This window comes from Hydra viridissima, unplaced genomic scaffold (assembly GCF_058129835.1).
Source record: "Hydra viridissima isolate aposymbiotic clone 2 unplaced genomic scaffold, HvirCarnegie_v1 scaffold_3, whole genome shotgun sequence".
NCBI classification, from domain to species: Eukaryota; Metazoa; Cnidaria; class Hydrozoa; order Anthoathecata; family Hydridae; genus Hydra; species Hydra viridissima.
In genome coordinates this window covers 9,903,554-9,928,564 of record NW_028324302.1, presented here as the reverse complement: position 1 = coordinate 9,928,564, position 25,011 = coordinate 9,903,554, and the positions used below count along the sequence as shown (strand labels likewise).

The 25,011-nt window shown below is 27.7% G+C and overlaps 2 protein-coding genes across 9 annotated transcripts in view; one reads left to right on the top strand and one right to left on the bottom strand.

The window, feature by feature from the left end:
• The window catches only part of LOC145202146 (exportin-7-like), a 126,758-nt gene that overhangs the window by 90,006 nt on the left and 11,741 nt on the right, over positions 1 to 25,011 (bottom strand). For both annotated transcript variants that reach the window (XM_090082101.1, XM_090082102.1), the window contains exons 5-9: positions 18,644 to 18,805; positions 15,529 to 15,564; positions 7,418 to 7,486; positions 5,579 to 5,617; positions 5,374 to 5,500 (exon numbers count right to left, since the gene is read on the bottom strand). In XM_090082101.1, the coding sequence (XP_089938227.1) occupies positions 5,374 to 5,500; positions 5,579 to 5,617; positions 7,418 to 7,486; positions 15,529 to 15,564; positions 18,644 to 18,805 (433 nt within the window). The remainder of the gene's footprint in view (positions 1 to 5,373; positions 5,501 to 5,578; positions 5,618 to 7,417; positions 7,487 to 15,528; positions 15,565 to 18,643; positions 18,806 to 25,011) is intronic.
• LOC145183660 (uncharacterized) lies at positions 19,868 to 24,880 on the top strand. Of its 7 annotated transcripts, XM_090082112.1 has the most exons (3): positions 20,029 to 20,710; positions 21,041 to 21,170; positions 21,550 to 24,880. In XM_090082112.1, the coding sequence occupies exon 3, from the start codon at positions 22,395 to 22,397 to the stop codon at positions 23,751 to 23,753; it is 1,359 nt and encodes a 452-aa protein (XP_089938238.1). In that variant the 5' UTR covers positions 20,029 to 20,710; positions 21,041 to 21,170; positions 21,550 to 22,394; the 3' UTR covers positions 23,754 to 24,880. The 7 variants fall into 7 exon arrangements, with proteins under 7 accessions (XP_089938234.1, XP_089938239.1, XP_089938238.1 ...); XM_090082108.1 differs by adding an exon at positions 19,868 to 19,923 and having other exon boundaries at positions 20,216 to 24,880; XM_090082113.1 differs by having other exon boundaries at positions 20,028 to 22,184; positions 22,360 to 24,880.

The window sequence follows — 25,011 nt, the reverse complement described above, 5'->3', positions numbered from 1 at the left end:
TTTAGCTATACCTGAAAATCCTCTGGTCTTGGACTTCATTCACCAATGGAACTCCATCTCCTCCTTGGAGTTGTAAACCATCTGTTCAAAGAAACGCCAGAGAAAGTATAGAGAAAGACAAATGCAAAAATTTGGTCCTGATTTTATAAAGGAAAAGGACTCCATACAGAAAAAAGAAAAACGAATTTCTAATGTTGAATTAGCACGTTTAAAGGGCAAGTTAAGAAAAAAAAAAGAGTAGAGTTTCTTCATCTAAAATAATATCTAACATCTCTCCTGCTTACAAATCATCTTGTACACTTGGTAAAGCTGTTAAAAAAGCAATACGCGCTCTTCCAACTTCTCCTCTTAAAAGAGCAGCTGTTGTTAAACAACTTGCAATTCAGTTTAACAAAGATTTACCAGATATGCAACCAAAACATGGATCTTAATGATGAAATGAAGCTATGCATCATCAATTTTTTTTAACAAGATGGTATACCCCGTCAGGCACCTGGAGTAAGAAATATGATTGTTTTAAGAAGTAATAAAGAAATAATTGTTGGAACAATCTTTGTGCAGCTTGTAAGGACGGAAAGCTTGTTTGTGCAGCTTGTAAGGACGGAAAGTTATTTCTCAAAACATACCATTTAGATGAAAAAAACCACAATACAGAAATTACCTGGTACCTTTGAGAGAAAGTTACGCAACTTAATGAAACTAAGTACCTCGAAAAAGCAATAAAAAAAGACAAAGCCATAATTTTGTATAACAATGTTTGCAAAATGCTCCCAAAATTTCTTTTGCATTATTTTATAAAAGGAAAACAATCAATGACTTATGAAAACCAAAAAAAAGATTTAAAAAGCAATCTTGGTTCAGTTTTGTTACAAGCTGACTTTGCAGAAAACTTCTCAACTTTCTGGCAGGATGAAGTTCAGTCAGCACATAGAAACAAAAAATTAGTAACATTATTTACTGCTGTTAGCTGGCATGGTGACTCTTGTAAATCTGCCGTTATTATTTCTGATGATTTGAACCATTCAAGAAATTTAGTTATTTATTTTATTGACTTGTTAATAACTAACCTCATTAGAAAGGATGTAAAATACTTGCAAGTTTGGTCTGATGGTCCTAGCAGTCAATTTAAAAATTGTTACATAGTAGCTTCAATTCAATGGCTTGAAAGCAAGCACAAAATTAAAATTTGCTGGAATTACTTTTCAATCTCTCATGGTAAAGGACCATGCGATGGTATAGGAGCAACCATAAAAAGATTAGCAACACAAAAAATTGTTCAAAGAGAAGCTCTGATTAACGACGCAACAGCATTTTATAAAGCCATCAGAGATGAAAGTCAAGTAAACGTTTTCATGGTTGCTGCTGAAAAAATTAAAACTGCTTTTGATGGCACAGAACTTGGAAACATTATTAATAATGCTTGTAAAACGCCTGGAATATTTAGTGCCCATTGCTTAAAACAGTTTAATGATAAAATGGAAATGAAACCTTATTCAAGTGCATCATACTTAGTTAACTAGATAAAAGTTAATAAAAAAACGTAGTTGAATTTTACAAGACTTTTTTTGAAATTATTGTTAATAAACTGTTTTGTTAAACGTTATTTTTATACCAATCTTATAAAAATCCAAATAAATTGGTTTCTTTTGTTTCAACTGTTTTTTTTGATGATGTTATTGTCTTAATATTCAAAGATTTTGTACTGGTCACACCGTGACGTCACGGTGTGACTTTAACTCTGTTGATATATTTATGTGGTGTCTCCATTTAAATTTATAAAACATTTTAAAAATGTTATGAAACTATTATAACACTTTTTAAGTATCCAAGGCATAACAAAATATTTCAAAATATCCACAAGAGCTGAACTACTGTCATTTCTTCTAATGACGGAAAATGTTAGATACTTTTTGTCACATCGTGACACAACCTTTTAATGCATATACCTAAAAGTCTATAAAATATTAAAACTAAATAATTTTGTTTTTAGAAACTGTAATTTATATGAAAATTTTTTAGTATCTTTAATTTTTAAATTTTTAATTTTAAATGCGCTAAAATCTGATGCTTTTCCCAAAAAAGAGTGAAACACCATGCCGTGACAATGAGGAATTGCCCAGTATGTCTTCAACATTTTTGGAATTTTTGATTCACTGAGAAAATTTGATGCTGTGGTGTCTGCCTGCTTTGGAATGTCACTGGAACCAGACTGTATTGAAAGAACCTCAGCATTTTAGGCCTATCTTGCTCTTGACAGAGTAAGTTTTACTCCAAAAGTCCTTGCAGTATTTTACACATCCAACACTTCATACAAGAGTCATAACTCTCCTAAAAAATATAGTGAGCTGGCTAATGAAGCACTTCACCACAGCTTTAAGACTCATTGGAATAGATATAAGAGACCAATTGACCATCCAGAGTATGGAAAGTGGCTAAACATTTTTCTGGTGGACTACAACAGCAAGAATCTCTAAAGTGGAAAACTAATTTTTCATTCCACCAGAAATTAGGACTTTGTGAACATGTTGCCAGGAATTATTTTAAAATGATCTAATTTTCTTTTCGCTGACAGAGTATTCCTTTATTATACCAGAATTACCATTGCTAATATGATTGTTGTTTCTTTACTATTCTCAGGATACTTTGCTACTTAGAATTCAGAAAGTATTCTATACTAGAGAATGGTGAATAGATCACTGTAAAAAAAGGCCACAAAACTAAACCTTATGTTTCTATTTGTTGAATGCACAAATAATAAAAAATTTATGCTTATCATATACTTTTGAATTTTTGAATGGTATAGAAATACAAAATAAACTGAGTGCTCTCATTTACTTTCAACTACTTCATTTACTTGTAATCAGGAATAATATCACTATCAACCCTCCAAATGGTTTTTATGAAAGGCTTTAAAGTAGTTTCTAGCAATTCTCAACATGTGCAAATTGTTTAGGATATAACCAACCCAAAGGAAACAAAATATATGTAAAATAACCTTTGTGTTTGTAGTTTCTTCATCAAAAATTTTGTTTGATGGAGACAAAAACATTTTATGATGCATTTTAAACATATTGGTGCTGATTGGTGATTATTGTGGTGTTTAATGTAAAAATAAATTAAACATTTTTTTTGATATTTAAGAAAAGCTAAAAATACCAGTTCAACAATACAATAGAACAACAGTAGAAATATATGAAGACAGAAAGAAACAAAAATGACAGAAATGACTGAATATGGAAAGACAAATGTGGGGTATGCTAAAAAAAAGTAAATATTCCAAGTTTAGAGATTACCAGCTAAATGTGTAGCTATTGTAAAGAATAGCAAAGCTAACTAAGTTGCCCTAAAGTATTGGAATGTGTTTATTGAAATAGTGTTTCAACACAATAAACACTAATACTCTTTGGAGGAATTCTATGTGTGTTGTTATTGAAAAGAGGAGAACCACTGATATGGCATACTTAAAGACACTATGCCAATGAATTGAATATTAAGCATTTTATTAGATTTTTTTAAAGACTAGCAGCCCAAAGCAACATAAAATTGGAAATTTATTGCTCAAGACAGATTGCATTTCAGTAGTAAGCTATACAATAAACATGAAGCTTTCTTGAAAATAAAAAATCAATATGCAGAGTGCAGAAAGAATTATGACCTAAAAAAATTATCTGCATGGTGTTTTCTTTTAATAGAATAATAATTTTGCTATACATACTTTTGTACAGGTACTTTTTCTGCACCCTATTTTAAATAGATAATTGATTATTATCTATGTAAACCAGGGTGCAGAAAATAGATATTTTATATAGGGTAAAATATTTGTTTTTTTACAGTAATGTGTTTTTAGTAGTATTCATTTTTTTATGAGAAAAATGCTCTAGTGTATTTTTTTTTTTTTTCGCTCACAAAATGTGTGAATATGTATATAAAGCCATTCTGAACAGAAATTTAATACTTGTTATTTAACATTAATTAAATTTTAAAAATAAGAAAATTTCGATAAAACAGAATTCGCAATGATTCAAGATTATCATTTTTTTCTACATTTTATAAATATTAGCTTATAAGATGATTTTTAACATTAGAGAAAAAAACTTATCTTTATATTTTTGATTCTTCAATGGAAATATATTGGTAATTCAAGTAATAAACAACTTTTTGATTTAATTGAATCTGTTTTTCGCAGTAAAAAAAGAAGCTTTTTGCAGCATTTTAATGGCAAAAAAAAAACTTTTTCATAAAAAGTTTTTTAAAGATCTTTTTTGATTATTTGAAGTAATTCAAGTGATTTTTAATGTAATCATGGAAAATGGTGACAGTTTTGAAGAAGAGGAAGGAAAAATTGCTACTGTATCTCAAAAATATAAGAAATATGAAGTTCTTCTAACCAAATGTAAGACAATCTCTTGAGGAAATCTAAACTGTTTCCAAAACTTTTAGGGTAAAGCAAAAGGTAAGACAACTATATACACTGAAACTCGAGAGAAACTTTGATTCAGAAGAAGCCTGAAGAAAAAAAAACAGATAAAAAATCTAGAACCCAAAAGAAGCAGAAAAAAACTGCAGTAAATGAAAGTAAATAATTTATTTTCAGATGATTCTTGTATTTGTTTGGTGTGCTGTGAACCATCTCACAAGACTATTAAAAATCATTTGTCACAAACAGGTCCATAGTACTTTTACAAACATTAATCCCTATTTCATTTCCTTTTTTTTCTTTATGAATAAAAAACTATACTTTAAGCATAAAAATCTTTATCTGTGTGCAATCTGTATCTATTTCGAAATTCTTTATTTGTGAAGAAAAATTTTTTCTTATTACATTACCATTTAATGCTCATTATTTTTGTATTCACAATTAAAGAAACTGGCATTTCTCATTCACATTTGCATTATAACATTAACAATGGGATGAATTAATACTGTAACAACTAACTCTGGCTAATATCAGAACTGACCTATAGTTATAATGAAAAAAAATGTTTACTTCATTTTTTAATGTTTACTTTTATAACAAATAACTGTACCTCATTTCTGTCAAAAATTGAATACACTTTTCTATGATTAAAACACTTCGATGATTTTACACCTTTCACCAACTGAATTCTGACTATATGGCTTAAAACCATGGTAATGAGTGAACTATGAGTTTAGTGTATGGTAATATTTATTAACTATAGTGCAGCGCATTTAACTCAATTCAATACTACATCAAGATTTTCATTTAGCTTTGTAGTTTGAATATTATTGGGATGTTCATTACAGTAAATTATACGTTATTGCAAACCTTTTTTACAGTTTTTTAAATATCAAAAATTAATTTTTACTTTAGAATATTAAAACACTTTTCTGTTGTCATCGGAAATTACTCACTTTGTTTCCAAGAAGATGGTACATGAACAGTTCCAAAATCATCAGTGGATTCATCAAAAGAAGTACCAATGAAATCATACATTAGACAAACTCTAACTAGTTGAAGAAGAAATCCCAAGAGAGATGTCTATTCAAAAATATATATTATTATAATATCCTTTAAAACATTACAAAGGTTTTAAAAACAAAAAAACAGTCATTTCACCTGTTGATGGTCTTGAAAATCAATCTTCTTGTTCAACATCTACGAAATAATTTATTCTTTATGTTTGATAATAAAATTCATGATAGTTATTACTAAAGTAATTTAGGACTACCAGTTTAATTCTTCCTAATAAAAGTCATTTAAAAACCAACTTTTCAGATAAAATTATTTTGCAGACAGATCATATTTTTACTAAATATGCATTTCACACTAAAAATAATTCTTTCATATAAATAAATAATCTCTTTTGTGTTGGAATCTTCATAATATGCAAAATAAATTTAAAACTGGCACCCTAATATTTTTTTTGCAGTTAGCAAGATTGATTGGTATCTGTCAATAAACATCATTTCTTAGCTTTTGAATAGCCAAAGACACAACTGTCAAACATCAAACAATAGTTAAAGTTGCAGAGAATCTACCTAAGACTTACATAAATGTTCAGTAAATCAAAAAGCCAATCAGACATCCAGAGTATGCTCAAAGATTAGCCAGGTGTAATGTAGACTATAATAGCCTTTTTAATGTAAAAGAAAGTTAAGGACATGGAATCATTTAAAGAAGAAAGATCATTTTTATTTAAAATATATTTAATCAAACTTATATGATAATATATATGATAATATGCTAATCAAACTTATATGATAAGTAAGTTTACTGATTTAACACCAATTTCTTTTACAACTTTGAATTTCTTGAGCAGTCACTAAAAAAGACTGTTTAAGCTCGCAATTTTTAACGAATTTTCTTGATCACAATCTAAATCAAATTAAAGCAAAGTCCAACTAAAATTGACATTTTTTTTTGACTTTATTCTTTTAATTCTGATGCAGTGGATTTTAGCCAAGTACAGAAGTAATTTCTATGAATCAAGTACAACTATTGGTTCCAAACAGTTGCTTCTGTCAACAAAAGCTGATAGTAAAAAGGTTTACATAGGGCAAAGCAGAAAAAGGTTAGGAAGCATTAATTTAATAGAAGAAGAATGTTGAAACTAAGTATATTGATGTCTGAACAAGGCAGTAATGGAAGGAAACAAAATGCTTAAAAAAATGTAAGCAAACAACATTTAATTAAAAAGAATGAATAAAAAAGAAGCATTCTTATCAAATGACTTTACTGCTTTGTGTTTTGAAAATGTCTAAACAAATTAAATAGAAAATGAATAGTGTATAGACTTCTTTATTTTAATCTAAGGCCATTATTTTTAAGCTCGCTTTTTTTTAAGTTTATGGAACATGTGATTAGTAGTTGGAAAAAGTTATCAGTGGTAAACTATAACATTTTTCAGTATGTAACATTTATCTAAATAAATTCATATAATATTTTCAAATAATAATAATGTTAATAAAATTTAGACTTTTTTCATTGCTTTCTTGTAATAGGAAGTAAAAATTGAATTTTCTTTCAGTGATCAATCAAAAAGAGGTAGCAATTACCCTGTAAAAATTAATTTCATAAACATTTTAAGAAAGAACATGGTTTACAAATGAAGACCACACTGGAAAAACAATCAAGCTACATTTTTATTGTTTTTTGTAAATTAGATTTTAAACTTTAAAACACCATAGCTCACTTATTTGTTAAGCTAAATATCTGTGTAATTTGATTGGTTTTCTAGTTCTATAGTCAATTATTATATAGTTAAACTGCAGCTGAATATAACAGGAACAAAAACCCAAAAAAAGCAAAAATGTAGCTTGATCGTTTTTCCAGTTTGGTCTTCAAATGTTATTCATCTTTTAACTACTTTGGGATAAATTATTATCAAAACAAATATTTTCGTTATGAGTTAAAGTAAAAGCTGTTCAAAATCTAAATATTGAGAGATAAATTTACCTGCTTTATCATATCAAGAGCAGATGTAAATATTTCAAACAAAGCAGTATCACGAAAAGAGGCTGATATCTAAAAATATCAAAAGTATATACTAAGAATAAAGTCAGAAATTTTGACAATTAAATTATTTTTTAAAAAGAAAATGAACATATACTATTCAATTTAACAATACACAATAAAAATGTTTATGCTTAATAAAAAAAAAAAAATTATTATACTATAACTAAAAACCTTCACTTTTATTCTTGTTACTTTTGTTAATCATAAAAAAACATGTTAGTACATTATTTCATGATTCCATTAGAAGATTATTATGCTAAAGCTCATTATTATAGCTTTATGTGCAAGTAATGGTTTAATGAAGAACTTTTGAACAAATAATTTTCATGTTGAATACTACCACAGAGTTCTTATAGTCAGTTGAATAAACAACTTGTACAAAAATGTAAATGTAAATGTTTAGAGTAATAAGTTACTTAGATAAGACTTTTCATTTTAAGTTTTCTAAGCAATTTCGATAATGCAAAGGCTTTTTGTTCCAAAAGTTTTATATCTAAGAATTCAGCATTATAAATAATACTCATCTAAGATCATATACCTAAGTAACTTTAAAAAAAGTAAAATTATGTTAGCTAGAGTACAGAATACTATTTTTTAAGTTTTTATTAGCAAAAGTAAAACTAACAAAGCATTAAACAATAAATATTAATAGTAAAAACAGTTATAACAATTATAAAAATAACAAAAAATAAAAACAAGAAGACCACCTGAAACTTAACAAATTCCACATTAAACTAGACTTAGAGAGCCTCTCAAACATTTTCTCAATATTATAAACTATTTAACTGACAGTATGCTTTTACTTAGATAACCTAAACAATATAATAATGCAGTTAAAACCTGTTTTATTCACTTTTACGAAAACAAAGCTTTAATAGGCGCTCATCTCAGTGTGAACATTTGCAATAATTAGTTTTAATGAATTAAGTTATTTTATTAAAATACAATCTGTATAATTTTTTTTTTTTTTTTCATGAAAAAAATTTCTGATCTACTATAATTTTTAGTATTACAATTTTGTAATACTAAAAATTATATTTAGCTTTGTTTTTATCTTCTTGAATTTAGAATACTAATCCTTTCTAACTATTTTCTTAGTTAAATAGAAATTGCTTTATAGAGAAAAAAACAGATAAACTTAATAATGCTAAGATAAAAAATTAATATAATTTTTATGCATAAATGTGTATGAGTATACAGCAATGGCCATAAGGTGATAAGGTAGTTTTAAAAAAAAAAATTGACATTTAAATTTATAAATAATATAACAGGTAGTTGAACCATCCTTTTTTGAAACAAAACAGCAACAAAAGATTTATTTCATGAAAGTGGGAGGAACCTTAAAAATTTTTTAGATTCCATTCCAGGAGTATTTTTAAAGGGTGCTGAAACAAACTTTCTACAACTATTGATGTAAGTATAAAAGTTTGTGCAAACTTTGTTTATGATAACGTCTACTGCCACTAGGATCAGGAAAAGTTATGGACTCCACAAATCATTTACACCTAATATCATGTTCAGACTTTTAGAGTTGTGCAATTTTAGCTATAACAACGTTATAGATGCAAATTTTCATTATAACAACGTTATAGAAAATTTAAATGAAAGAAATAAATGTCACTCAATTCTGCTGTATCAATTCTAAATTAGGCTGTATCAATTCTAAATTAGGCTGTATCACCTAACAGAAAAAAAATTTAAAAAAAAGAGTTTATAAATCAACTTTTAAGTTTGATAGAAAAAAAGTCTAAGATAGTTTTCAACTAAATAACATTAATTTTTTAAATATCTTAGAATACAAATATTTTTGAAAATAATATCAACAATAAAAACATAAATATCTTTTGTAAGAAATGGTAATAATAGACTTAATGAATAATATATTAACAAATTTAATTATACTTTATGATGTTAAAAAATGAAATAGCTAACATTCAACCAGCAAGAAAAATTGGATAATATTTTAAAAAATAGCTCATAAATTAAAATTTTTGGAGAATATTAGCTTAACAATGACCACAACATACAGTAGATTTAAAAAATTAGAAAACGAATTCTTCATTCTTGAAAATTACTAGGTGACTGAGAGTTGTAAAAAAACTGTATTTAGGAAGAGGGTCAGAGACAGTAACAAAAAAAACTTTTATTTATTAATTTCTCAACTTTTTTATTTATCGAATGCTAAATTTTTTTAAATTCTAAAAAACTTTCTAAAGGAACATTTTTATTATCAATAGTAGACATGTGAGCTTTTGCTCTGCAGCAAAACTCTCTAATTCTTAATACCGACCTTTAGGCTATGAATGCACAACTCTACAGCCTATTATGCCTGCAACTTCCTGCCTAAAGCTCTAACCTAAAGGTTATAGTGTGTTTTTCATAAGCAGATTTACAAATGCTAATTAAATATTTTATGATTTTAGAAGTTTAGTAAAACTTCTCCAAATGATTTAACAAGATTCTTTAGCTGACTAATGAAACTCTAGATTCTTTACAAGGAGTTATTTATTTATGACGCATCCCAATTTACTGCAATTTGTCTATAAGACTAAGTGAAAACTGGTTTGTAAACTTCCCAACGAGCTGGGTAATTGATATTTTACTTTTAGAAGTAAGAAAACAAGCAATATCTATTAAATCTTTAATTTTATGTTTATTAATCATAAGGAGTATGATTGAAGAACATGAGGTTAAGGAATAATATTATTGAAACAAATAATACACAACTTTTTCTCACAGGGCCATTTAAAGAAGAGATAGAGAAGAAGTTTAATCTATAAGAAGGTACTTTAAAGGGCTTCTTTCTTCAATCTAATCTTTTTTCAATGCAATTTCTAGCAAAGTCTAGCTTCTTTTTGTCTTTAAATTTCTGGTTTTCTTTTTCATTTCTCACAATTAATTAATGGATTTGATTTGATTACTCACAGAAATAGTTTAAACACTTGCAACTAATGATAAATCACTTTTTATCTTCTCAGCAGTGATTGTTGAATTGCTTACTAACTTAAAAATTGCTTGCTGAACCTGGTTATTAATTATCTTTTTACGTCCTCTTGTTTTCTTAAACACATTCATTTTTTCCTTTAAGATAATTATGAAAGAGTCTTTGATCTGTTTATATTTTTTGCTATTCCTTTTTCACTTAGATTCTTTGAAAGAAGAACATCAATTTTACCACACTTTAATCAGTGATGTCTTTGTCTTTGTTAATTTTTTAAATTAAACAAAACTAAAATAAGTATAATTTTAAAAATTCATAATAAGTTTTAATTAATATAAAAAAAATTTAGAGAATAATTCAATCAAAATGTTTTAAAAGATAAACTAGTTTTAAAATTTTGTTGTTTTGAAAATATACAAAGTTTTTTTGTTTTTTTCTAAAAGTCCAAATTTTTTAGATATTCATGTATATATACATGAATTTAAGCTAATATTTATTAGAATAATATACTTAAATATATAATTAAAATAATTGTTAAAAAAGGAATTATAAATTTTTATGTAGTGGTCTTAAAACTTTGACATAGTGTATTATATTCCTATTTATTCCTACTTTGTAATAATTTACAGTAATTTACTATTATATTCAATAAATTACAAAATTACTGTTCAAATATTTAAAAAATTTTAATTTCCCTAAAAAATAAAAAAAGTGATAATTATGTTTATGAAACTAATGCCATTTTTTGCTTTTATGAAAGGTAATCAGAAATTCTCATTTTTCAGCTAGATTGAATTGGCTTTCACAAAAATATTCAAGGTTGCTAATGTAAAAATTAAATAATATTCCAGAACTCTCAAGTTAAAATAGCCAAATATAAAAAGCAGCATCCACATCAATATTATTTCAATAAATACATCCATATCAAAATTATTAGTTAAATGCTTTTTCCCCTTACTGCATTACATAATTTTTTTATAGAAAAACAATTATGAATTTAAAATGTCATATGAGTTATATTAGACAGCATGTTCAGCTTTCTGTAAAAAAAATTATTTCTAGCCCATAATTCAAGGACTTTCAAAGAATTTTTTATGAATGATATTTAAAATAAAATGATGTATTTTGAGAGAAAACATTATTATATCAGAACTTATTTCAAATTTATTTTAATATAAAAGCTGCCTAAAATTCACAATGTAGTGAGCCCAAAAAACTATTCCCATAAAACTTTGCAAAACATAAGAACAATTCAGGATAATCCAGAATAAATTTTGGAATCCACAATTCTCCAGGATTCTCCAGGACTGTTCAGGAGTTGAAAAACTGAATTCTTTTTCCAGTTGCATTAAAATCGCGAATGACTATTTCTTGTTGGTTTCTTGCCAATTTAAAATTTATCTTATTTCCATTTTGCAATTGACTTAATACTAATCAACAGAAATATTAATTTGCTAGTGTTGAAATATTGGAAGCTAAAATGCTTATTAAAATATATAAAGCATTTTTTACGACCACTATTATACTTAATAATTCATTTTTTAAAAGATTTACCTTTCTTTAATCTGTTTGCTTTTCTATTTGAATGATATGGGATGAGGATCAGGGTATATGCCATAGCCTGATCGGAGTGCACTATACATGATCAGCCCTAAAAATGACCAAACTGCTGGTTGGTAACAGTTGAAACATTACCAATTCATTAGTTTTTAAGTTATAAAATCAGTTTTTAAAGAAATATTTGTTGATTCAATTATTTCAATCATTTTAAAGCTTGTTTTGTCCGGTCATTTTTTTTTTTTTTTAAATTCAAATTTGATGCATTTATTTCAAAGTGATACATTTATTTCAAGAAGACTGTATAATGATTTTGAAAATTAAAGTAAGATTTTTTTTCAATTATATTTAAAGTTATCTTTATTCTGTAGCTTTTCATTTGCTTTGAAAAAGAAAAACTTATGTTTTGAAGCAAATCAAAATTTTACTTTTGTTAATTTTAATAGTCTTTAAAAAAATCATATTATAAATAATTTAGGAGTACAATGTAAGCTTAAATAAAATTTAAAACTCACTTCTGTTACAATTAAAAACTTGTTGCATAATGAAAGAATGGTATTGTAAGGCATGCTATTAAAAGCAGCTATTTTTATGATGCTAAGAATCTTTTTCTAATAAGAGTATTTTTTTCATATAACTCACTCATTTCAAAAGACACATGCCCTCAACTTTAAAGAGATAGCTGATTTGATTGCAGAAAACTAAACTTTTAAAAGTATCACTTCACAAACTTATTTAGATTATTTATCTGGTAATCTATTGTGCATTTTTCACTAAAACTTAGTTATTAAAACAGCTATATTTTTATCATTTTTGTGGAACTTTCTTAACAAAACACCACTGATCTAAGACCATTATTGAACCAGCTTGGGAGAGGAAGGCATAACTTGAAAATTTCTATATTACTTCAATGTAACATGGAAAAAATTCATGACTTACATCTTGAGGATAAATCCACATAACACACCTTACAATTTTATGACTTATATCTTATATAAGTTTTTTGAGAAACTTCATTCAAATCAACAAAAGATCTTTTTTTTTTTTTTTTTTTTTGTATTTTTAACATTCAAAACTGTAATTTTAAAATTAAAAACACATTTCACTGATATTGATGATTTTTCTCTTCAAAGATTCCTTCAAAAATATTTTAAATTAAAAAAAGTGCAAAAAAGAATTCCTTTAGTATGTGGATTAAACACTTAGTGTATTTCAGAAAGTTTTTTCTCAGAATTAATTGATTTATTGTTGGTGGTGGAATTTGTTTCTTTTTTCAGCTGAATTATTTTTGATCTCACGGCTGTTTTCAGAAAGAACCATGTTTCTGCTCTAAATAAACATGAAGCTCTGATGCTATATAAAGAGTAAAGGTCTTATACAAGGAGTAAAAAGTATATATTATATAAGGAGTAAAATTCTTAGAGAAAGTGAATACTTTTACATTAAAATTCAAGTTAATGTAATGAAAGGAAAAACGAATTTCATTCAAAATTTTTACTATTCTATTTTGCTTGTTCATTATCATTAGAATTTTCTATAATAGAAATGTAATTGATGGTACATCTAAAGATTGTTTTCCTTGATTTATGTAGAGGCAATCGAACTCAACTTTGGATTGATTGTTCCTCAAGTATGTTTGCAGTTTTGACTTTTTTTTAATACTATCATTATTGGAATTGGATGCAATTTATGGTAAAAAACTTGTAAGTTAGTCTGAAAATTAGTAGAATATATTTGGTAACACCATCACTCAATAATGGTTTAGATTTTAGAATGAACTTTAATTTTGTGCATGTCAAAACATTTGTGTATTTGTGTTTAAAGCAAACTACCATAAGAATTTTCCTAATAAATTCTCCTAATAAAAACTTAAGTCAAATAGCCTTTATTTAATCTACTAAATAACTATTTAAAAACATTAGACTCAGGTTAAATGTGCATCAAGCAAAAGCCATTTTTTGAAGTTGAAATCATCTTAATCATCTTATTATTTAAAAAAAAATTGATCTGGAAACCAAACAGTTTCAAAAAGAAAGTAAAAAAAAAGCACACCTTTCTTTTTAAAATCTCTTTGAAAAGCTATTAAATACACACATATCAATAAAAATAACAACAAAGAATTAACTTCCATGCAGATATATGTAAAAACTTTACTCTATCCTATTCCCTCCAATCAAAATAACACAAAACTTTATGTATTAATGAAAGTTTTATTGTTGGGAAGGTAATATTTTTGGTCATATACTAAAATATTTTTAATATAGATAGCTGAAAATAAACTGAATAATAGATTATGCAAAATTAAACTGCTGATAAGATTTAGAATTGTTTACTACTTGTTAAGTTTAAGTGCAAATTCATGTACAATAAAGTCATTGAGCATAAGTAAAGTCAGTGAATCAAGTAGCTAATTTTTCTTTTATGATTGTAAGCAAAATAAAGTTAAATAACAATACCATAATATTTAAATGTAATTGTTGTTTTGAAATTCTTCTTTCTTTTTTAAATAATTATGATTTGTGAAACTTTTGTATGAATTTATCTTAATGTTTATTTTAACTTTGCCAAATTCTTCTTTAACATTTAGAAAGCAATCAAGTTTCTTAAGCACACATAGTCATATCTAAAGAAAATCTCTAATAAACTTCTTTGTTTAATTATTTTCTGACTTAAGACAACTTTTAAAGAACATTGCCAGCAAATTGTTTAATGATTGTAACACTTTCCTAACTTAAAACAAAGCATCTTGTATCATAAAGAAAAATCTTGTTGAAACATAATTGATCAATTTCATGTAAACAATTATTTAATGAGATCCTTTAAATTACAGAAGTGCCTTATTTTAAAAGAGGTAGTTAGCTATATTAAAACTTCAAGATGTTATAGGAGTTTTTAGCAGATCACTACTATTAAAAAGTTGTTGGCTTAACTATCTTTTATGGACTTTGTCTCTCAAGTAAAACAACTTGCCTAACATTTTTGGTAAGTCAGTAGAAATCAGGAAAAACATCTGCTCATATTCAAAAGCAAATGGAATTAGCTTGTAAAACTATATAGAGTTAATTCAAAGATACTTTTAAATTTTTTTATATGGACAAAACTAATCATCTATGGAAAATATTGACTAATATGTTGGATATCAAACATCAAACTAATCATTTCAGTTAAAAATAGGAGCTTACATACAAGCATATATGGTACAATATATGGCATCATTAATTATTCCAGTAAGTCACATGACCATCTTAAATAAAACTAAACCTTTTTATACGATTTAAAACAACTTTGACCTAATATTATGAATATATATCTTGGTAAAATTATTTTCAACTATAACAATCTAAAATTGTAAAAGTTCAATTGAAGAAAAGAATTTCACCAAAACAGTAGAATTTTACAATTATTAATAATGAAAAAATATGATCAAAAGTCAAAAAATAGTCTCTTAGAATTTTATCTAGTAAAATTATATTTTGAGAATATTCAAAAAGAAACTCTTGTAGGACATTTAGTTAGATTTTTTTTATGTTAGCTTGAAGTCCAGTTGAATTACCTTTCTGTTTTTGGTCAGAGAAAGATTTTCTTCACTCTAGAAAGAAAAATTAGGCAGACATTATAACAAAATACCTTTACAAAATGGAAAACATTCAATGCAATAACTTTTTAAAATTTTTAAATATTTTCTTTAAACAATTAATGAATAACAGTAATACATGCATTATCTATTGAAATTATTTAAGATTATTCTAATTATCTAAGATTATATAACTTGAAATTATCTAAGATTTAACAAAAGATTGACTAAACTAAAACATGTGAAAAATTCTGAGCTTCTTGGTAATCCTTAAAAATTTCTAAATTCATCAAATGTTAAATAACTTAAAGAAAACTAATTGTTTGAAACATTAGGCTGATTTTTTTTTTGGTGGTTTTTTCATTCCATCATGTAAATATAGCTTCTAATCAAGTTTTCAAGTGCACCTGACAGTAAAGAGACCCAAATTTACTAGTCTAGTTTCTTTTTATGAAATCAGTGTGTACAAAATCTTTTTACCATCCATCTTACTTAACATGGAGTCATAAAACATCTACATTAAGAAATGAAAATGATATTTTAAAGAATTCCTAATAATTCATCAGAAGGTTGTGTAAAAGAGATGCAGCATAATTGATTTTTTTTTACTTTACAGCTTTTATGTTCATTTTAGATTCAAATTTAATTCAATTAACAAATAACTCGTATTGCTAAAAATTCTTATATTACCATGCTTATGCCCCATTGGACAAGTAAATGCTAATACCCAATTGGACAAGTAAAAATCCCAAAAAATTTTAAAAAAAACTGAACTAAAAAAAATTCAAAAATATTCCTGAATCTAACTCATGATTGTAATGCAGCATCATGTGCTACTACAGTACTTGTGAATGTAACTTTAAGATACCAAAATGTTGGTTTAACATAGTTTGTTTCCCATCAAGTCACAGAGAAGCTTCTTGTGAACCACAAGCAACATATTGATAACACAATAATATTATGCATCAGTACTTTGTTTTTCCAATAATAATGAATAGTAACAAGTACAACTTCTATATCAGACATTTGAAATCAAGTTCAAAATAATTTATATATTTAGACAAAAAAATTTATGAGATTTTAGAAAAAAATTTGCAATACCTCAAGACATTTCTATTTGATTAAATCTGTTAAACTTATTTTTTAACAAATAAAAAATATGTATGAGTATAAACTTGTTACGCTAAAAACTTTTATTGTTTTAAATGCATAAACTAGTCTATTTTAACAAACTTTGCAATATTCAATTTATGTTTAAAGTCTGATTTAGAAGTGTGTAACTTATCATTTGTTAAATGATAATAATCATTATTCGTTGATTATAAAAGAAAAACTAAACACTGGTATTTAGATAATACAAGTTATTTGTATTTTTCAATTAGGGTAATTTCTACAAGAAAATTTTTACATATTTAATTATTTGGGGTTGAAAAATTATTTTCATTAGAATATTTGCCAGTGTTTTTAAATTTTTAAGTTTAGAATTAGACCCCCATCAGAAAGACAGAAATGTTCTTTAAAATGTAATTACAAGAACTATAAAAAACACAATTTGTAGGAAATTTTTTTTTGTTTTAATCTGAAAAAAATTGCAGCTGAAGAATATCAATTGTTGTGTGAAGCATATGGGGAACACACACTGTCGATAAAAATATCTGAGTACTGGTTCTGCCAATTTAAAAGCAGCAATTTCAACACCAGTAACAAAGAACATGAAGGAGGTCAGTAAAGTTTGAAAACATTGGGTTGGAGGCATTATTGGACAAGGTTCATGCCAAACTTAAGAAGAACTTGCTGAAACCTTGGTAGTGACTTGACAAGCAATTTCAAATCATCTTAATAAGCTATAAATATAGTCCAAAAACAAGAAAAATTGGGTTGCAAAAAAGCATATACATACATTTCAACATTACATTTTAACTTTTCAATCTATTACTGAAGTCATAACTTCTTTTTTTAGTTGCTTTTTGTTCCTGAAATCTCTTCTGTTCCGCATTTCTTTATTTTTTAGCTTCTTTGATTTGTCATTATTTCATGAGTGTTTTTGTGATAGTGCCCCAGATGTCTCATAAGATTATCCTTTTTGAACTTTTGTCATGAAGAAAACTTGGCCACTGCAGACTTACCATGTGGTTCAGGTTTTTATGAATATATTACATTTTGTTCCCATTATAATTTACTAGCCTCACAACTAAAGTAAATCTTTTGCATTATTAGTTTTTCAGTATTATATTTAAACTACATATTAAATAGACCTGGTAAGGGAAAACTATTCACAGTCAATAATTTATAAAACTTCAATAACTATTTAAAAAATCAGTATTAAACATAAATATAGAACTAGAAATAAAATCAGATATTGTACATCAACATCTAATAGACTGCCCAATTGTCATGATTATGTAACTTATTTACAAAAGATTAAATAACTAAGATATATTTATATTATTATAAAAATAAATTAAACATTTGCAATATTTAAAAATTTTAAACATGATTATATAGAAGTTATGAGAGTTTTATTAATGTAAACAAATTATGAGATTTTAATTATAATTTATTACGCAATGAGATAAAATAAATCATGAGATATTTTGTGCACTCCATTACTCATCTCCTCCTCTTTTATGACCATTTCAAAGTTCTTTTTTCTACTTCTATCATTTTCTTTATTATTACTTTTACTTTGTTAATGAGTCAAAATTTAAAATTTTAAACCATTAAGTACCATAAATTTTGTACCAAGGGGTTACTTTTAAAAATGAGGTTATTTAGATTTAAAGAACAAAAAAAAGTGCTGTACAGCTGCTGTAACTGTACCTTGTTACAATGTTCTGGAACTTTATTACAAATTACTCTAATATTTTTTTCTTTTTTAATTTACTATTTTAATATCACATATTTACCCTTTATCTAACTAGACAGAATTTTCTGTAAAAAAAATTAATCAAAGAAATGCTTCTGAAATGGTTTTGTAATGTAGTAAGAAAAAAAAGAGAGAAAAAAGGGATATCATTTCAAGCTACATTATAACTTTAATGACGTATGATCCTAGATTAAGAATATATTATCATGATTCATTATTGTAACTAACCTGATTCATACTTGCAACAAGTTCTGTTAGCAATTTAACTCCAATAATACAGTGATCTATTGAACCTTGTAAAAACTGTTTGATATCATTTGTTATTGACCGAAACACCCAATTATCATCTTGAGATTCAAACCACCCAAACTTTGTTACTTTCACCAACAACTACAATATAGATTATTAAAGAATCATAACCCTAAAAATGCAATTAAAAAATTTGGATATATAAGGTGACTTTATTTGAAACAGACTTTATTTTAAATTGACTGCTTAATACTAAGCATTCAATTTAAAAGAACTATTACAGATTGTTTTAAATCATTTGTTTCAGACTGACTGCTTTAGTTTTTTTTTTTTTAGATTAGAAGGTCAGTTTTTCAGTATTTTAAGTTTCTGTGTTTTAAAATGTAAAATAGTTTTACAGTAACACTTAATGTTTCCGAAGATTTTCCAAGTTTAAAGTTTATTAGGTATTCCTTATTTAAAATTTTTTAGGTTAACTCATCTGTGTTTTGAAATGTCAAATATTAAATTAGTAATTAAATTATCAAATATTAAATAAGTAAAACAATATTTCAAAGTTCATTTCAAATATATAATTTTTAATATTTAAAATATAACAGATGCGTTTGTAAAATAGGATTTGGAGTTGAGATATGAACAATATTGAAATTAAACAAACTTGTAGTTAAAATAATTAATTTGTATAATTAATATATATGTATATATATATATATATATATATATATATATATATATATATATATATATATATATATATATATATATATATATATATATATATTCATTGCATTTTGTTTTTTCTTTTGTTCTATTTTTATTTTACAATTTTTGTTAATTATTATAAATATTTATTACTATTTGATTGACAAGAGAAAGTCCCTACTCAAAATGACTACCACAAAGAAAATTTTGGTTCAAATTATATTCATATAAAACATTTTTTCTTAAATTTTCTGATGTCAAGAGCTTCCAACATAAGTAGACTTTGTTTCTTTGCATCAAGCAAAGCAACTAATAACATAACTTTAATTAACTTTGAGGGAGTTAAGAGACCTCCTCTGGATAGTAGGTCAATATATTCTGTATTTATGTCAATGACAACATTTTAGCAATAAAGTACTTAATTTACATTTCAATTTTTTAAGTAACTTTCTGCATATACATCTAGCAATATTGCCACAGTTATCACGGAAACCAATAGTGCCAAGCTAGCTGACCCGAGAACGCCACCTATATGGGGTGATAGCTGACACATTCAGGTATCCTGTGATGCAAATTTTGAAATCAATTAATTACATCCGCGGAAGAAAATTCAGTTTTAATGCAAAAATTTTGTGTTTTTTGCCCCTTTTGAGAACTGCGGAAAATCTGCTATAAAATCAGAACCACTCAAGAAAAATCAATGAAAATTTTTCCACTTATAGACGATTGCCTTAACTATGTTCATGTAAAATTTCAGCCAGTTTCATGCTCTAGTTTAAGATTTATAGTCATTTAAAGTTCAAATTTTACCATTTTTTGGTACTTTCGCCACTTATCTTTTCATTTTAGAACACTTAAAATGTGACAATACTAATGGTTTTGTAATGTTTGAACTCCTCAGGGTAAGGGCAACAACTTTTGTAAAAATGTTTTTTTTGATTGTCATTATCATTTTCGAACTATGAGGCAAAACGTTTTTCCTGCAAACCAAAGTCTATATATATATAGGCCTTATAAGAGGCTCTGATATAAAAAGACCAATTTTAAATTTCAAGACAAGAAATGTAGTCAGAAACTTTTAAAGAGGAGTATAACTTAAACAATTATCTAAAAAATTAAATTTTTGTACATATTTTTGCTTTGAACGTGTTTTTAAAATATAGTACAAAAACGGATTATTGCTACCACCTTAAATAGTTAGGGATTAGCATGTATTTGTTTTGAAATATCATTTTAAAACCTTTTCTTGCATAGTGCAAACGTTTTTTTATGTGTAATAAGTGCTCCAAAGAAGAATTTTCTTTTGAAAAGAAGAAAAGCATTCATAACATTCTTTAATTCACAGTAAGTATTTTTTTTCCTATTTAATATACTTATATTTGAAAGGCTACCAAAAACAAAATTTTCCCTTTGTAGAAAAGAGACTCCTTTAATTCAAATCAGGGAGTAATTAGAATTAAGCAGTATTGCATTAAACATTTCTCCCTACTAAAGTCTCAAAGACCATTTTTAAAGGATTTTGTTTGAAGCATTCAAACAATCATAGGCAAAAGGTAAAAATGGATTTTTTGATGGCCTATGTTGTGTAGCCAAAATCCCTTACTTATTTTTTTTGTGTACATGTTCAAAAACCTTTTTCTTCTTATAAAATAAGAAACTATTTGCTTTATGTAGATCAGAACTCATCATCAGTAAGTCATTAGAATTCATCAATTGCGGATCTTCAAAATTTATCAATGGAGATTCATTAGGATTCACCAACAGAACATCAGGGTTCATCAATACTTCAACTTTTATCTGTCAGGTACATTTTTTGAGTATTTTTAAAAAGTTCCAATAACCTAAAAGAGACCATTACTTAGTTTTCTTTAGTTAAAGCTTTTTTCTATTTAATAAATGTTGGTTTGTTGGATTTGAGAAAGCTTACTTTTGAAATATAAAAAGAGATAGACATGGTTCATCAAGGTAATTTTAAATGTAGATTTTTTCAATAGATTACAAATTAGAAAGTATGCATCCAAATTGCCTGTGACATGAAAGGCTGCATTTGATTGTGTTTTTCATTTCTTTTTATGATTTGTATGGTGCCTTGTATCTAATTTAAACCTTTTGATAATCTGTAAGTAAAAGGCAAAATTAAAAAGTTCTCTAGTGTGCACTCTCTTGTCTTTTCTTTTTTACAGTTAAAGGAAATTGTGACAATGCCAACCCATGCCAAAACGAAAACCGTAAATGTGTGACAATGCCAACCCATGTCATGAAGAAAACCGTAAATGTGTGTGCCTGCTCTGCCTCAAAAAAAGTTCTAGGCCACTCACAGCTTTCCAGGCACAACGTATTTGCGAGTTGTACAGCACCAATCTTGATGTTTGTGATTCCCGGGTACCGCAAGGACTCTGCGAATCTTGCAGAACTGCTTTGCGCCGGAAAGAGGAGGGAAAAGAAGTCACACTTCCTTCCTTGTTTGACTTCAGCTCAATACGGTTGAGAGCAGAAACTCGTAGTCAAGTGTGTGATTGTCTCCTTTGTCAGATTGCACATTCAAAGCTGCAAGATAAACACCCTCTTGAAAAACAAAATGCTGGTGAGAAAGAGCCAAGTGTGAGATGTCATGAGTGCCTCAGTCCACTTGGAAAGGGACTGCCACATCAATTTTCTCAGTTGTAGTTTTGACAAAATCTGCAGTCTTTGGCAGCAAAAGACTCCAAGGCAGCAGAACAGATAGCTTCTCAAGTTATTGCCAACAAGGAATCATCCCCAAGAGGAACAGTCAAACTTGCTAAAGCAGGTGGAGGGCCTCCACTCTCTATCAAACCGGGTAAATATTTTAACTTCATTAAATTTTTACATAGTTTATTAGTTTAAAACTCAGCTCGTTAAAAGGAGTCTAGGTAACTTGTAGTATGAATTTTTCTCACTTTTTTGAGGTTAGAGCACAATTTCAACACTGAAAATATTAAAAGAAATAAAGCCCATTGCTCTAATAAATTCAGGTCCAAGTGGTGCCAAACCTACATTGAGCACACCAATGTTGACTACTCAGGCTTTGGTGAATGTCCAGTTAAATACTGGGCTATCAAACAACGGATTGAAGAAACTTGTCCGAACTGTGAATCAAACATCTGATGCCAAGATGGTGGAGCCAAACTTTTACATGAATTTTCAGAAAGCCGGCCGAGAATTGCAAGATTTCTTCACCTGCACTGCCTTGAAAATTCAAGATGGAAAGGCAGATTCTGGTACAGTTCGGGTTGTGGCACACTGTAAAGATTTTCCAAGTCTTGTTAATCATGTACTTAAGGCCCGCAAAGTTTCTGGTGGTTATTTTGTCAAGCTAGGCATCGACGGCGGGAAAGGATCCCTTAAGTTTTGTCTCAACATTGTTGAAACTCCGGCAAGGAATGAAGCAAGCCTGTTTGCACAAAAACAACTTCTCACTGAAAGGACTGGCAAAGACATTGGGGTCAAGAGACAGATTCTTGTTGCAGTATCAGAGGATCTTCCAGAAACCCATGACAATATTGAAAAAGTCTGGTCTATGATCAATGCAGGTGGACTTCAGCTCCTTTTGGCTTGTGACATGAAAGTTGCAAATATTGTTTGTGGTCTGCAAACCCATTCAAGCATGCACCCATGCGCATTTTGTGACATTGATTCAAAAAGTCTTGTCCACACCGGAAACTTGCGAACACTCGGTTCAATCAAATTAAACCTGCAGTCTTTTGAGCGATCAGGTGGGGTTGTTGCCAATGCAAAATCATTCGGCAATGTCATCAGAAAACCGATAACCAGTGGACCTGACACCTCTCTCATTCTAGAAATCATCCCGCCAATGGAGTTGCATCTCCTCTTAGGCATTGTGAACTATTTGTTCAAGATGCTCAAAACTGCATGGTCTGACGCCGATAAGTGGCCTGCTGCACTCCACATTCAACCAAGTCCTTATCATGGGGGTCAGTTTGAGGGCAATCAATGCAGAAAGCTTCTGAAAAATGTGGACGTTCTGCACCAACTGGTTGAGACAAATTCAGTTCATCAAACCTTCAGTATTATTGAAGCATTCAAATGTTTCAACCTGGTTGTGGAAGCTTGCTTTGGTTTCATCCTTCAGCCGGACTTTGATGAAAAAATTGAAGCCTTCAAGAGGAGCTATCTCATGATACCTGGTGCAAGTGTGACTCCCAAAGTTCACACGGTCTTCCACCACATTACGGATTTCATAAGTCGCAAAGGATCCCCCTTGAGACCCTATAGTGAGCAATCAGTTGAAACAGCGCATCAAGATTTTCACCAGCATTGGTCCAGATATAAGAGAGACAAAAATCATCCGGAGTACAAGGAAAAATTGTTGAACTGCTTGATTGATCTGAATAGTAAGCATCTTTAAAGAGTTGTTCACAAAAACTATTTATGAGAAGTTTTCAGAGTTAAATTTTTTTTCACTGTTGTGAACAAACACTATTTATACGAAATTTTCAGAGGTAAATTGCTTTCCTTTTATGAAACCTGTTGCCATTAGAGTCCTTCATATATGTCATGCTAGAAACTACAATATAGTAGTTATGTGACAGAAATTATCTAAAATATTTTTGAAAAAAATGAACTTTGAGGAAGAAATCAAAATTCATATTTATGTTATGTGATAACATCTCTGAAAACAGTTTGAGAGAAAATTGTTTCAAAAGGTTTTTCAGACATTATTTTTGTCTCTGAACAGTTTTTATTTGTAAATAAAGAACTCGTGAATATTCTGTAGCTTATTTATTTTGTCTGCAGTTAGGTTATGTCATCAAGCATTAAATAGAAAAAGCTTCTCCATTATTTTGAAATGAAAATAAGAGAAAAAGGTGGTGGGGAGTAAAATATCATTAAATCTACACTAACTTCAGCTAATTATTTACAGAATGCTTATTTTTAAAGTTTCTGACTACATTTCTTGTCTTGAAATTTAAAATTGGTCTTTTTATATCAGAGCCTCTTATAAGGCCTATATATATATAGACTTTGGTTTGCAGGAAAAACGTTTTGCCTCATAGTTCGAAAATGATAATGACAATCAAAAAAAACATTTTTACAAAAGTTGTTGCCCTTACCCTGAGGAGTTCAAACATTACAAAACCATTAGTATTGTCACATTTTAAGTGTTCTAAAATGAAAAGATAAGTGGCGAAAGTACCAAAAAATGGTAAAATTTGAACTTTAAATGACTATAAATCTTAAACTAGAGCATGAAACTGGCTGAAATTTTACATGAACATAGTTAAGGCAATCGTCTATAAGTGGAAAAATTTTCATCGATTTTTCTTGAGTGGTTCTGATTTTATAGCAGATTTTCCGCAGTTCTCAAAAGGGGCAAAAAACACAAAATTTTTGCATTAAAACTGAATTTTCTTCCGCGGATGTAATTAATTGATTCCAAAATTTGCATCACAGGATACCTGAATGTGTCAGCTATCACCCCATATAGGTGGCGTTCTCGGGTCAGCTAGCTTGGCACTATTGGTTTCCGTGATAACTGTGTTGCAACCTCTCTACTATCTTCATCTGACTTACATTCCTGAATTTCATTATTAAAAAGTTCTGAAATTGAATTTAGATTCACATCTGATTGGAAAGGTTTTAAATCCAGTTTCCAAAAGTCAAAA

Bases quoted from the DNA above. Each gene is read 5' to 3' on its own strand.
- LOC145183660 (XM_090082108.1), top strand. From the start codon at position 22,395: ATGTTGACTACTCAGGCTTTGGTGAATGTCCAGTTAAATACTGGGCTA.